General features: G+C 48.9%; 2 protein-coding genes across 2 annotated transcripts; one reads left to right on the forward strand and one right to left on the reverse strand.

Moving 5' to 3' along the window:
- Nucleotides 1-8,857: 8,857 nt before the first annotated feature.
- On the reverse strand, nucleotides 8,858-10,201 carry LOC133919479 (dehydrin COR410-like). Its single transcript, XM_062363879.1, has 2 exons — nucleotides 9,806-10,201; nucleotides 8,858-9,690 (listed from the first exon to the last, which is right to left on the reverse strand). The coding sequence occupies exons 1-2, from the start codon at nucleotides 10,085-10,087 to the stop codon at nucleotides 9,139-9,141; spliced, it is 834 nt and encodes a 277-aa protein (XP_062219863.1). The 5' UTR covers nucleotides 10,088-10,201; the 3' UTR covers nucleotides 8,858-9,138.
- Nucleotides 10,202-13,327: 3,126 nt separating this feature from the next.
- Nucleotides 13,328-13,987, forward strand: LOC133918033 (uncharacterized). The gene has a single exon (XM_062361809.1). The coding sequence runs from the start codon at nucleotides 13,328-13,330 to the stop codon at nucleotides 13,985-13,987; it is 660 nt and encodes a 219-aa protein (XP_062217793.1).
- The last annotated feature ends 412 nt before the right edge of the window (nucleotides 13,988-14,399 follow it).

Here is a 14,399-nt window from a genome sequence, read left to right on the forward strand (position 1 = left end):
GCGATGGTGCACCCCGACTACCCACTCCTTGAGACGTTTTACGACAGGGAGCACCGAGCGCACCTGATGGTTGACGACGGCGAGGTATGATTTATCCTTACTTGTTACATCTAAGTGCTACGTAAGATGCAGGTGTCACTAACATTTTCAAATTACAATGATCCTTTCAGGTGATATCACCACTTCGGATTCGCACTCACAGCCCTCTCAGGTGGGATGAGAGGTACGCCCTATACATTGGGCGTGCAGGATTCCTACCGTTGGCTCGGTTGGTCACGACGGGGTTGCCGATGTTTGACAACGCAGCTCTGATTGCGCTAGTCGACCGTTGGAGGCCCGAGACACACACCTTCCACCTCCCTTGCGGGGATCTCACGGTCACTCTCCAGGATGTGTCCATGATACTCGGGCTTCCAGTGGACGGGCAGCCTGTATGTGGGAATGTGCAACCCGTAGGGTGGAGAGACATGGTAGAGCTGATTGTTGGCAGTAGGCCACCAGAGCCTGCGCAAGACGCGAAGGACAAGAAACCTTCTGGCGTCAGCTCCGCCTAGCTGGCTCAGAATTTCACGGAATGTCCTGACGATGTAGCGGAGCACGTCGTCGAGAGGTACGCTCGCGCGTGGTTGTGGCATCTTGTTGGAGGCTACTTGTTCCCGGACGGGAGTGGAAACACAGTATCGTGGATGTACTTGCCGCTACTAGGAGAGGAATGGGAGAACGTCGGCCTTTACAGTTGGGGATCGGCCACGCTCGCATGGCTGTACCGGCAATTATGTGATGCTTGCAGGCATAGTGGGGACCATGCCAACCTTGGCGGATGCGCGTACCTCCTGCAGGTGTGGATGTGGGAGCGCCTGCCGGTTGGTAGACCCGATCGATTCTCCCCCGGGGTACGTATTTTTAGTTTTGTTTCAATTCGTATTGTTTGTGGATATTTTGAAATGTCATATGATGCGTTTGAACTGTAGGTTTGGCAGTTCGAGGATGAGGGCTCGCTCCCGACCGTTGCTTTCCTTTGGAGGAACGTCCGGGCCGTGACTGGAAACGCAGGCAGGCGGTACCTCTTCTACACCAACGAGCTAGACTGCATCATGCAAAGCCACGTGAGTGCAATTGGTTATGAATTACTTATTTCACACACTTGCATGTGTCAATTGACATTTTCGTTAATTTTCAGGTGACATGGGAGCCATATGACCGGCACGAGATCCTTTCCATGGGTCTAAGCCCATTGTGCACACGGGACATGGAGTATTGGCGGTCCGTTCTCCCGCTTATTTGCTTTTACATTGTTGAGATGCACAGTCCGAACCGTGTGATGAGACAGTTCGGGTGGTTACAGCGGACGCCTCCAGACACGACACCCACGTCCGTGGCTTTGCACAAGTGAGTACTAATACGTCTTGCATGGTTCAAGGGATCTTTTATGTGTGGTTATATGTGTTTCTGATTTTGCCATCTTGCAGAATTGACAGGAGGAAACAACGGGGCACTCGAGATTGGCGAGACGTGCACCACAACTACTTGGTGCAGTGGAGCAACCGGGCGCAGAAAATCGTACAGGGTGAAGCCGCCCACCGCTCGGGTCCGTACCGCGAGTACTTGAGGTGGCTGCATGACTCCTCCAGGTTGGGAATCAAGCCACCACGAGTTGCAATTGGAGCGGAGGATTTGCCGGACTCCGATGACGAGGACGACCTTGTAGATGAGTATGACCAGATCACTGGACATAGCCGTCAGCCCAAGCGTGCTCCGCTTCACAACTACATGGTATTTGTAATTTGCCATACCAACATTGTATTCATTTATGGTTTCTACCGTACTTTACGGACTGCGTCAGCGTTGCAGGGACAGCAGCTCGGACGCCTTGCTAATGAGGCTGGGCAAGCTTTGCTTGTCCCTCTGGGTTCAGCGGAAGAGGTTGGCCAACTTCGCACTTTTGTAGAGGTAATAGTTGTAGAATTTTTAATTGTGCAAATTTTCTCCTACTTGTTCAAGCACTTAGAAAATTTGACCTAATTGTTTGCAGAGGGTTCGTAGGAGCTTTCGCCGCCTTACTTACAAGATGAGCTGCATGACGACCCCGGATGTGGAGCTTGCACATGGTGGGCCTTCTTCGGAGCCATCTGCTGGCCACACGGGTGCTTCAACACAGCAGCAGACGCCGGTGCATTACGGTACCCGGACTCGCACGCACAGCATTAGTGTGGCTCGGACGCAGTCACGCAGTATGATTGGAGCCGCCTCTACTTCCGTTGGGACGGCTGCACGAGGCAAGGCCCCACGGGAGGAAACCTCAGAGAGCGAGGAATAGAGCTCGGACGATGGAGACCCATCGTACGGCGCGGATGTGATGGGGACCTCACAGCTCACAGGCGCCCCTCTAGTGACCCAGCCTACACAGCCCCCACGACGTCGCCGAGACAGGATAGACATTGCGAGTGGCAATGTCCTTCCGTCCAACACGGCCCGCGAAAGGAGGAGGAAGAAGCCCTACACCCCCGGGATGTGACCGATGACATTGTAGGCTCGGCGAGTTGTGTGTGTTGGTTTGTAAGGAGAAAATGTACTGTTCCCACATTGCCACTTCGCATAATGTTAACCTCCGAATTTATCAATTCGCATTCAATAACTAGTCTCTGATTTTGCAATTAGCTACATGCCTCGTATTTGTGCCGTGGTTTGTACACAATGGTTCGTACATGGTCGATCATGAGAATGGAGAAATGTCAAGGCATGTGGCATATCTCTTTTCTTGAATTCAACTTGGACAAAAGTATATGAAATTGGTAAGATAGGTGGGAGAACCCGTTATAGCAATTCTTTTGTTTTGGTGATAGTTAATTTCCACATATTAGTTACTACTTAGCTGTTATATACTAAGTATTTCTTCAATAGCATCATCACATATTTCAGAAACATTGTCATCTACCTCCTGTCCAGTTTGTCACGCCGAGCACAATGGCGTGACTCAGTGCTTGGTCACGACAGGAACCTCGGCGTGACTCAGTGCTTGGTCACGCCAGGAACCTCGACGTGACTCAGTGCTTGGTCACGCCAGGTACCTCGGCGTGACAGAAGAGTGAGTCACACCGAGGTCCTCCCTCCCACCCCGAAGACGGTCGTGTTATGCATTTTCAAAGGTGTTGGCGCGACTGCATGATGAGTCACGCCAGGGGTCTTGGCGTGACTCGTCAGGACTGTGGTGATGCTGGATTTTCCAAATCGATGGCGTGACAACGTAGTTAGTCACGCCAGAGAGCTTGGCGTGACACCCTGTTTGTCACTCCAGAGGGCTTGCCGTGACACAGTACTAAGTCACGCCGGGCACGTTCCCCCCCTACGATCCGGGGGGGTCCTGCAAATTGTAAAGGCCTGGCGTGACAAGGCTCCTAGTCATGCCAGGGACCTTGGCGTGACTGACTTACAGAGAGAAATAAGGCGCAGGGCAACATATATGTTTAATGGATGCCACTCCTACGATACAAAATTTGTATTCCCATTTGTGAATTAATCTACACATTATTGCAACATTATGACAATATTGTGGATACTAATGCTACAAAATCCATTAAAACATGTGACCCCGAAAGGAGCAAATTTGTTGGCATATTAAAATTAGGTCCAAATTACAGATATTCATTGCTCATCGACGATGATTACATATCACGTTCACAAATAGTTCATATAAGATAATTCATTCATCTACCTTTATGCTGCTAGGTCTAATCGTCTGGCCCATCATATAACACCTCGTCGTCATCGTCGTCCAGGATAACCACGGGCAAATTACCAACAAGCGCCTTCATTGTCTCTATTTCCACCTTCGTAGCCCAAACATCTTGACCCTCCATGGTAGTACTTCTCATGGGGGTACAAAGCACGGTAGTAATCACGAGTTTCCTTCTTCCGATGCTCCAAATAGCTTGACAGCACGTTTAGAGGACGCTTACTCCGCCATGCAATCTCATGATCAACCGCACCTTTATCGAGGTACTCCTCCTATGAACATTTCCGCGTTCTCTGTTTAAGAAAATACATATGCACAACAATTAACAATACGATAGCGCAACATTGAATATATATACTACGCATGAACCAACCATATCATTGCCGACCACATGTCCGCAGTAGTACCCCACTCCAAGTTCGGATGGCACTATCCCGTGTTTCGCATTCACACCACAAGGGCACTTTCTTGGGGCACATGGTTCTATCATCCTTTTCCCCTTCACTTCATCTTTTTCCTCATCTTTCCATTGACCATCAGGACCGTACAATGGATCCCGAAAGCCACAAGTAACACCATGGCGCTGCATTACAATTCATGATACATGTTACATGATACATAACTCTTCCGCATTAAAATTGTAAACAAGCACTCATGCCCAATTCTTACCCTTGTCATCCCTCCGCAGCGGAAGTAAGGGGACCCCCTAGAAGGTTCACAAAGTACGCTTCGCTTTCCGCAATTGCATAACGGAGGATCCGCAACACATGTACTCCTCAATTACCACTTCTCTTTATCCGTCAATTTTTGCAGATTTAGTGGAGGGGGAACCCAACGAACAAACTTGTCATATGGCTTCGGATACTGACTAAACCGTTTCACCTTCAGAATCCTCTGGTCATACATTTCGGGCTCATCAATCCATTGGAAGAAGTAGCACATCTCCCACTCCTACAAATTATTAAAACGTCATGTCTGCAAAAGTAATGCCAATTGCTTCTACCCTAATCCTTAACAAAAATACACTCATACGATAATCCGGGCACAAGTAGTAAGCCCGACCAGCATTATCTTCGTGTAGCGGCTGAAGAACCACGACTCGCTTACCACAGTCACAAGTCGGGACAGGGAGGGCGGGGGGAACGGGGGCATCTTTGTAACTGACATCGGGATACTTCTTACCGATATGTGCCCACTTTTGCTTACACCATAAATTCGAAGTCATACCGGAAAACTGCATGAATACAGAACATACTCATTATACATTTCAATTCAACTAAAATCCATCTCTGCAATGCAAAAACATGCATTGCTCATATACATTTAGTATAGCTATATGTATTTCAATTTCCTACGCTCAACCGATTGCATGCAACAAATTTCACACGATACATATGCGTTAGTATACGTACATAGCACGATATATGACTACCGATCTAGACCGAAACGTTGAAATTTCGTAGATCAACCGAATCAAATTCTAAACCCTAACAACCCAAAAACTAGCAATGCAAACCGAAATAACCAAAAATACTTGAAGGGATTGGACGAGATACCTTCCTTCGACTCTTTCCCCTCAAATCCCTTTCGAATCGGGTCCGAAATCGGTGGGAATGTAGAGAGGGGGCACCAGCGGGGTTTTGGAGTCCTCGCTGCTTGAGGAAGAAACGGCTGCGTGCGGGAGAGAAGGGCCAGTGCCCGGCCTGTATACGTCTGTGTCACGCCAAAGAGGTTGGCGTGACTCCAGTCGCACCAGCGCGTGTGGCGTGACACAGGGGACAGCCGGCCGCGCCTGTATGACGCTCTGTCGCGCCATGCGCCCTGGCGCGACTCAGGGCTGCCACGTTGGCACACCCACGTGGCACGGGGCCGGCCCCCGCCGACGTGGCACCTTAATCACGTCAGGCTCCTTGTCACATCAAAACCTGTGGCGTAATAAAATAGACTAATTTATAAAAATATAGATCCCGACGGACTATTACTAAAATATTAATATTAAATAGGCTAAAAAAAATTCGATGCCTGAGCTAACACCTTTTACCCGTTTACCGGGTATCGCTGTCCAGGTTGCAACATCATCTTTACTCACCACAGCTAGTACCGGATCTTCTCCCAGACGCTGTCGTTTGGGAGCACGTACTGGTACTCTACAATGGTTTCCGTGGCAAAATTCCATCAAAACCCAACTTTGGGGGTGACAATTTTTCGGTGTGTTCACATTCCAGGAAAAAAAAGTGATCGGGTGTTCGCGACGGACCGGCGTTGGTGATGTTGAGACTGAGTTGGCACCACGACGAGTGTTCAGAAAAATAGAAAGGCCTCTGTTCCCCTTCACTATTTTACAGTACCCTTTTTCTCCACTACAATGAGACATAATTGTAGTGTCCAACTGTGCATTAGCTTATGCCCCACCTTTCTGCTCTTTCCCGCGTGTGCAGTCCGAGGCACTCGATCCGTCGATCATGCACTACAAGAACACCAGCACACGTTCTAGCTGTAATCATTCCGATACAGGTCGATCAATGGAGATTCCATGCCCATCTTTTTTCTTAGAGTAAATTTCGTATAAAACTACAGAGACTTCCATATAATTATTGTAAAACTATTAATTTAAGTAATAGTTTCCTAAAATTACAGATTTAATATTAATCTTATCGTAAAATTACACATATTTTAATAAAATTATAGCAAAACTACATATTTAAGCAATAATTTTGTAAAATTACAGATTTAGTATCGATTTTATCGCAAAATTACATATACTTTGATAAAATTATCGCAAAACTACAGATGTAAATAATAAATTTACAAAACTACAGATTTAACGTCGATTTTATCGCAAAACTACATATTATAGATGAGTTGTTCCCAGCTCTATTACCATGACAACCATACCCGCTTGCAGTCTCACATCAGCTGCAAGCTCATGATATGGATTGTCCAGGAGTTCATGTGACTGCAAGTGGGATCAATTCGTCAGGTTAATAGATCTATGATAGAATCTATAGTTCTACGATAAGATCGGTGTTAGATTTGTAGTTTTATGAAACTGTTGCTTAAATCTATAATTTTGTGATTTACAATAATTTCGTCAAAGTATATGTAGTTTCCTAAGTTCCCGAACGGTTCGTTTCATAAGCTGGTAGCTGCTGTGAGACTGCAAGTGGGGTCCGATCGTCATGATAACGGAGCTGGGAACATCTCAACTAGAATATGTAGTTTTGTGATAAAATCGGTGATAAATATATAGTTTTACAAAATTGTTGCTTAAATCTGTAGTTTTACGATAAATTTGCCAAAATATTTGTAATTTTGCAATAAAGTCGGCATTAAATCTGTAGTTTTATGATAGTTTTGTCAAAGTATATATAATTTTACGATAAAATTGACACTAAATTTGTAGTTTTGTAAAGTTATTGTTTGAATTTATAATTTTAATAATTTTATTAAAATATATACGAAATTTACCCAATTTCTTACTCTCGAGTGAATGTGTCAAACACATCAAAACTACCGCCAGTAACGCTTCCAAAAGCTGGTGAGGACTGAGGATGCAACAAGCCATGCCGCCACCAGGCCCATTCCGTTTCTCTGTGAAGCGAGGGCGTCTATACCAAGCAACTGTTAAATGTTGAGGGTGTGGCGCTTGGGCGCGCAGGTCGGATGGTACGGGAGCTCGACCGAGCACCGCCGACCAGAGGGCGTGACCTAGGGTGAACCTGGCGAGGTGATGACAATGAACATGAACTCGATCGGCTGCCCTAGACATGACAGCAGGGGTGGAACCAGGCATCGGCTAACTTGGTCATCAACCCTCTTTTACCATGCAATAATTTCTAAAGAGCGAAGAGGCAGTTCACAATTAGTTTAGCTGACAGTTAATTCAGCTTACAATCTGCATAAGAAATTAGTCCATAGGATGCAGCCATGTAGAAGCAAATATAGGTCACAAGTGAACGGCAGCAAGCCTAATCTCACACGAATGCACATCTCACATTCTGACATCACGTCGTCACGAAATTGGGGATTAGGATCATAGAGCTCACAGCATTGCACTGGCACGACACATCGAAGCTTGACCGCTCGAGCCATTGACAGCTTCCATTATTGACTTCGTCGGCCGATGTGACTCCCTAGTGGACTCACGGAATTAGGGATCAAGGAGCTCGCAGCCTCGTACTCGCACGATCCATCAAGACAGGCTTGACCGCTGGTCGCCTTCACCAGCCTTCCCGATCGCCTTCACCAGCCTCCACGCTCTCCGACCGCCGCCATTCTCCGACGGTGGCGTTATGCCCCACCCCAATCGCAACCGGCTCTGCTAGCTCCACCATTACTTAGCAGTTGGCACATTACTGTCCTGATGAAATCGGAGATATACAGTAACATGCTAGAGCTGGTACAATACTTTACAGTTGAGCACTGTTCATAAGTGTAGATTTACTATTTACAGAAAATAATGTAGCGTGACGACCGGCTGAAATCACCGTGACTTCGATACCTTGATGTGAGAGGATCCCGATTCCATTACTGGGCTGATTTAGCAACGAGGGAGGGGCCCATCACCGTGCTGGAGCTAGCCACCAGGTCCATTTTTTTTCTTGTTCTTTTCTTCGTGCATGCTGAAGCGCGTGCAACCACTTGCATCTTGCACGCTCGAACCAACCTTTGTCGGTTCAGTGCATGCATCAGACTGAAGAGTTGTTCTCGTGTGTTGTTGTCTTAACAACAACTCTGTAGCTCCATTTGTTTGCTTTTGCTGGCATCGTCACTTGTGAACGATCTGGGCCAAACTCCAGTTGGAAGGCTTGGAGCACCCGTTCATAACAGTTTGGCCCATAACAAGCTATTCGGCCCAATAAATAAGCTAACATGTCACATTAAGAAACCTATGATCTAATATGGCCCATCAAGAAGCCCATAAGAATGGATACATTATTTCAGCTAACATAGGTTTGGCCTCTCAAAAAACAAAAAGAAAAAAGAAAAACCATAGGTTACACTGTCAGTATATTGAAGATACCAGTGCATCAGCTAGTGAAATAAGATGATCTGGGAAGAAAAATGTTTCAACAATGCTACATCCAAGATAATTCACAAGGAATACAATGCAACATTAATATATGCTGGGCAGAAACCAATATTATTATAAAGGCATAATGCGCAGGTAGCCAAGCCGAATAACAATACGCAACTGCTCATAATTAAACAAACCCCAATATCCAGAACCTGACTCAGAACCAAACTAAAGCTCGCATCGATGCAAACACGTACAGCAGTACTGACGGGGCTTCACACACAGACCTTGACAGCGCAATCCATCTTGACACAAACATACTAGAGCAAAAGCAGAACCACCAAACACTTAGAATCAAGGCCCGGCCCGGTCAGGACACGCTGCGATCTTAAGAGCTGGTCTTATGCTCGCCTGCAGCGGCGGCCTTGTGATCTTCCTCTGGTGCACCCTTGTTGTAGCCAGGTATCTTGTCCATGATCTTGCCCAGTAAACCCTTCTTCTCCTTGCCATCCGGGCTGCTCACGTCCTCGGTGTGCGGTGACGGCGCATGAGCAGCCGGTGCCGCAGCATCTTCCGGCTTCTTGTGGCCGCCGGGCAGCCTCTCCTTGATCTTGTCCAAGAGACCTTTCTTTTCCTCTTCTGTCTTGACGTCATCCTCGATCTTCTGGACGACGACGGCGTTGTCATGCTGGTGAACGTGCGTTGCCGCGGGCGCGGGCGCCGGGGCTGGTTTGTACGCCTTGTGGTCATCGTCCTCCTTGTAAACGTGAGTCTCTACGGGCGCGGGCGCCGGGGCCGGTACGGTCGTCTTGTGCTCGCCCTCCTGGTCATGGTCCTTGTGACCGGGCAGCCTCTCCTGGATCTTCTCCTTGAGGCCCTTCTTCTTCCTCTTGACCACCTCACCGTTCTCATCGATCACCTCCTCTTCCTCGTCGCTCGACTGTACGAACGATACACTTACGAATCAGCACTCATAGCGATTAATCATGTCATCATATTATAACAAACGTACGTACTGATCACAGGAGCTAGGCAGATCATGTTTCACAACTTACCGAGCTGGAGCTGGAGCTGGTGCGGTGCAGCTTGGCGAGGAGGCTCTCCTTCTTCTCGCCGGCCTCGTGCTCCTCCTTCTTGACCTCGGGCTTCTCAGGCTCGGCCACCGTGACCTTCTCCATGCCGGTCACCAGCTCCTCCTGCTTCTTCTCCTGATCCTCGGGCTTCTTCCTGCCAAGAAGGGTGTCGAAGAGTCCCCTGTCCTTCACCTCCACCTGATCCGCGGCCTTCTCCTGGGCCTCACCACCCTGGTGGTACTGGGTGTTCCTCTCATCCTCCATGATGGACGAAACTAAAGGCTTTGAACGAAAGAAAACAGCAGATATCAGGAAGTTAGTACTCTCTCTTGACTTGTGACTTTCGCTTTGGCTTTCGGATGAGGAAGGTGTAGAGGCCGGAGGCCCCCTTTTATACAGCGAACTCGAGAGCTAGGCCAAAGGCAACCGAAAGTTTGCTCAGATGGAGCTGCCCTAACGGAGACAGGGGACATGACGTGCAGGGCCGGGGCCAGCAGCAGCGCGACGCGTGTTGCATCCGCGCGTGGGGCGGCCCGTTGCGACGTGGCGATGCCCTCGACGCGAATGCCGGGTGAACGCATCGGGAGAGGTCGGTGCCATGAGGGCAGGCCAGTGGTGACGCGCATCGACCAAAGGGTGGGCGGCTCGCGCGATCGGATTGGTCGGCGTGGCGCTCTGCTCCACGCCCGCTTGGCGTTATCTCCTGGCTCCTCTGCAGATTTCGCTGGTCAGTCTATTTCATTAAAGTACTTTAATCAAAATAATGTACAGTAACGTAGTAAGAGTTTTCTTTTGGTCCCATTTGGATTCGTCGGACTTTTTGAGATCATGGACGGAAGCGTTAACATTTTTCCACCGGGTGCTGTCATCTCTTTGTCACAGATATATGTGCTCTTAAATCTAGCTAACTAACTCTGTTTTTAAATATATATCATTTTAATAATTTAATTCTATTTTTAAATAGATGTCGTTTTAGATTTTTAATATAATATTTTACTAGAGTGTTTATATTAAAGTACTGAAAAATGGAGTTTTAATTTAATACATGTGATAGATTGATGACTTATATATTATTGATTAGATATGAGAGAAAAAGAGAAGTATATATGAAAAAAAATAACTTAGGAGAAAACGGAGGTAGCGACGCGACTTGGCACCAGACGAGAGTGATTTCGCTTGCGCTGGGGTGCATGACTCAGACGACGCGAGGTGTCTAGAGACTTCGACGTTGACATGTGGGGTCGGACAGGTGGGGCCCACTGGCCCGTCGGGCAGATGCAGAACCGAACATAGCCGGTGGGGCTCGTGAGTGAATTTGGCCCCACGGGGTAAGCCACCCGATCAGACCAATTAATTAGGCAACCCCGGAGTCCATGATTTCTAACTTCCGGTCCTTCCCTTTTCCTCCTCCTTTCGCTTTGATGAGCTTTATTGGGGAAAATGTCGGTGGCATGCCGGTCTTTTGATTTCTTTTCCCGACCTATCCTGCGAAACTCTTTGGGCAAGCTTGGGGCCACGCCGTGTACCATCTTAGCTTAGCTCAATTATTGACTTTCGATGCATTAAGATGCCGCAGCAATCGATCAGTGCAAGAAAAAAAGTTTGACACCGCAAGATTAGCACGCGATTAGGACTTTCGCTAGATCAATCTGCTGGAGTCTGAGCTGGTTTTGCCACGGCACAAGTCGGCGAATCGAGGATCGTACTCATAGGAGGATTGATCTAAGTGAGCCGGCCTCGTCGCCGGGACTCGGATCACGCCCATAAACTAGTCAAGGCATTGGATCCTGCCTGGAAAGCGGTCCACATACGAGGAGCACCTGGGAGGCAAGGCCTCCGGCTTTTGCACCCGCGTTGTACCGCGAAGCAGACACGAGCTCCAGGAATCGATTCAGCGCCGCGGCATGCCGAGGCGCGCACTTGATTCCCGCCACATGCCTGCACAGCGCAAGTCTGATCTGCGTCCCTTGGTGTCAGGATACTTTAGGCTATCTTCCTGTGCCACGTACACCTAAACAGTGCCTTTTGCCGCCTTCGTACGTGATCCCGGATTCGCTACCTGTCATCCGGTGGAGTTGATTCAAATAGAAAAAACAGCGAGACTCAGGGAGCCCATGACATATCCTGCTTCAGAGCCGTTGATCAATGGTGCAACGGATCCTGCCTGAGTTAGTATCGAAGGTGAACAGTGCTTGCATGCATCCATGCAGGGTGTATCAACCCTGTAGTATTACTGTACTCTGATTCTCCATGTAGGGTGTACTGACGCTTCTTTGAGAACCAAACTTACGAAGCTAAACCTTGTGTTCATGCACGGATCGAGCGCCAAATCAATTCGGCCAAGCTTCGGAGCAGGCAAGTTCATGAAAATCTCACCGGCCACGGGGCCGGGCCAGCGCGACAAAAGCTCGTGATTTGCCCCGCGCCGAGCTGAAACTAAAACCGGTCGCGGCGCGGCAGACCGCAAAGCATGGGGCACCAATGGAACCAATCAGTGCCCCGCCGGCAAGGCCAGAGCTGCATAGCTTTCGCATGTTGCTGAAATCATGTCGCCCAGTTCGCCCCGCGAAGCCAGATCGGAGTATGGGCGCCGAGGCGCGTGCTCACAGCATGCGTTGCGAAGTCGCGGGTGAAACACTGGAACTCGTGCGCCGTCGTGCTCATAAGAGGAAGCTACAGTGCATCAGATGGTGTTGCAATCTGTTTTATTTTTGGCGCCCTGTCACTACAATAGAATACAGTGGTGGATCCAGAATTTTTAGGTTAGGTATGTAAGATTGTGAAGGAGCGAAGGGTAATTGGATTGATGGGTGACTAGGTGTGTTCGTGCGTAGGCTGTAGGCCGATGTATGCGGAAGTGAGGATGGATCGATAGTGAACGTCTGATAAAAAGGTAGTGTTATGAGTTTTAGATCTAATTAACACAGATGAATAAAGAATAGACAGCTTTTTTTCTACGCTTGTGTCTCCTTTTACAATTGATCTAGGGAGATCGCTGGACTACACCCGGTATCAGCGGTTTTTTAACACGTTATCAGTACGAAGCTCTGCCGGAGATCAAGCTAGCGGAACGAATCTGCCTACGATCGATCTGCACTGCATCAACATCGTCGTCAAGCGAGCAGGTTTTTGGCCTAGCCTATATGCCCTACGAGGCACGAATCGTTTGCAAGAATTGAAAGGTACGATCAATTCGGTACGTATCCTCGTAGCTAATGTCTTTTGCATCAAAATAGATCTGAAATCTTGCATAAACAGTAGCGTACATCGTATGTGTGAATAGTACCGAGTATGTATGAATAGTAGCATATATATGCAATGCACAATAGCATCACCTCATACGCATGAACAGTAGCTCGTAACAATGAACAGTAGCAAAACAGATCTATCACATCGTAATGATGGGGCCCGCAGCCACTGTCATGCTCCACCGGCCGGCAAACCGGCAGCCAACCCCCTTGCAAAGATCAGAAAACAAAGAAAAGGGAAGGGGGGGGGGGTTGCATGGCACCTCGCCGGCATGAAGCCGGCGACCTCGTCGCACCGGCCACCTCCTCCATGTCGCCGTCTCTGCACAGATCGGAAACAATGGAACACGTCGCAGCCAAGCATGGTATGCGGTGGCTCGAAGGCCACCGCTACAAATTGAAAGAAAAAAAGGAGGGGAGGATGCACACCGGCATAGAAGCCGGCGGCTTTTCCCGTCGGTGCTCGCTGCTGCACCGTCACGGCCGGCTCCGCCACCGCCGGCTCCGCCGCTCCCGCCCCCGCACGAGCGCCGCCGCCGCCACCGCTGCCGGCTCCGCCGCTCTAACCCCCGCACGAGTTCCGCCTGGACGCGCCACCGCCGGCTCCGCCACTCCCGCACGAGCGCCGCCCGAACCGGGCCGCCGCTCCTGCACGAGCGTCGCCGAGCACCGCCGCCGCCAGCTCTACCGCTCCCGCACGAGCGTTGCCGCGCGCCGTGCCGGCTGCCGCACACCGCCTCCTCCCACGCGCCTGCTCTTGCCCGGCCAGAAGCCGCCGACGCCTCACGTCCGGCGCCACCTGACAAGCTGTCGCCCAGCCGGCGTGCCGATCAACCCGCACGGCGTCGCCTTCTCCGACAGGGCTTCGGAAGAAATGGCGGCTAGGGTTGGAAACCCTAGCCGCACCTCTATTTAGAGGATGCGCGTGGGCCGGATGGGCCAGGCTGGCCCAGATATAAGAGGGCCGACCCATGGTGAAAAAAACCTCGGGGAAATAAAAGAAAAAAAAAGAAGAAGAAAAACTTGCAGTTAGCCCACCAGATTTTCCAACATTTAAGCGCAATCCTTGAATTTTGCGTTTAGGCCCCTGGTTATTTTGAAAATTATCTAGAGGCTCTGATTTTGCATATTAGATCCTGTGGTTTCTGAAAATTACGCAAATTTTGGAATTTTGCGTATAAACCCTCAGGCTTTATGGAGAATTCTGAAAATACTTTTCCTACATGAAAGTATCTCTAGAATTTGAATTTTGCATATGTTTTAACCATTATGCAGTATTTATTTCTATGTTATTTTGCTGTTTAAATTGCCTGTAATGCGGTTAAATT

The sequence above is a fragment of the Phragmites australis genome, chromosome 5 (assembly GCF_958298935.1).
Source record: "Phragmites australis chromosome 5, lpPhrAust1.1, whole genome shotgun sequence".
Classification (NCBI taxonomy): domain Eukaryota; kingdom Viridiplantae; phylum Streptophyta; class Magnoliopsida; order Poales; family Poaceae; genus Phragmites; species Phragmites australis.

What these genes read in the sequence shown, in the direction of transcription:
- LOC133918033 (XM_062361809.1), top strand. Translation starts at nt 13,328, where the DNA reads ATGGCACCTCGCCGGCATGAAGCCGGCGACCTCGTCGCACCGGCCACC.
- LOC133919479 (XM_062363879.1), bottom strand. Translation starts at nt 10,087, where the DNA reads ATGGAGGATGAGAGGAACACCCAGTACCACCAGGGTGGTGAGGCCCAG. An exon ending in CCAGCTCCAGCTCCAGCTCG is followed by an intron (nt 9,691 to 9,805) that starts GTAAGTTGTGAA and finishes TCGTTCGTACAG; the next exon opens with TCGAGCGACGAGGAAGAGGA.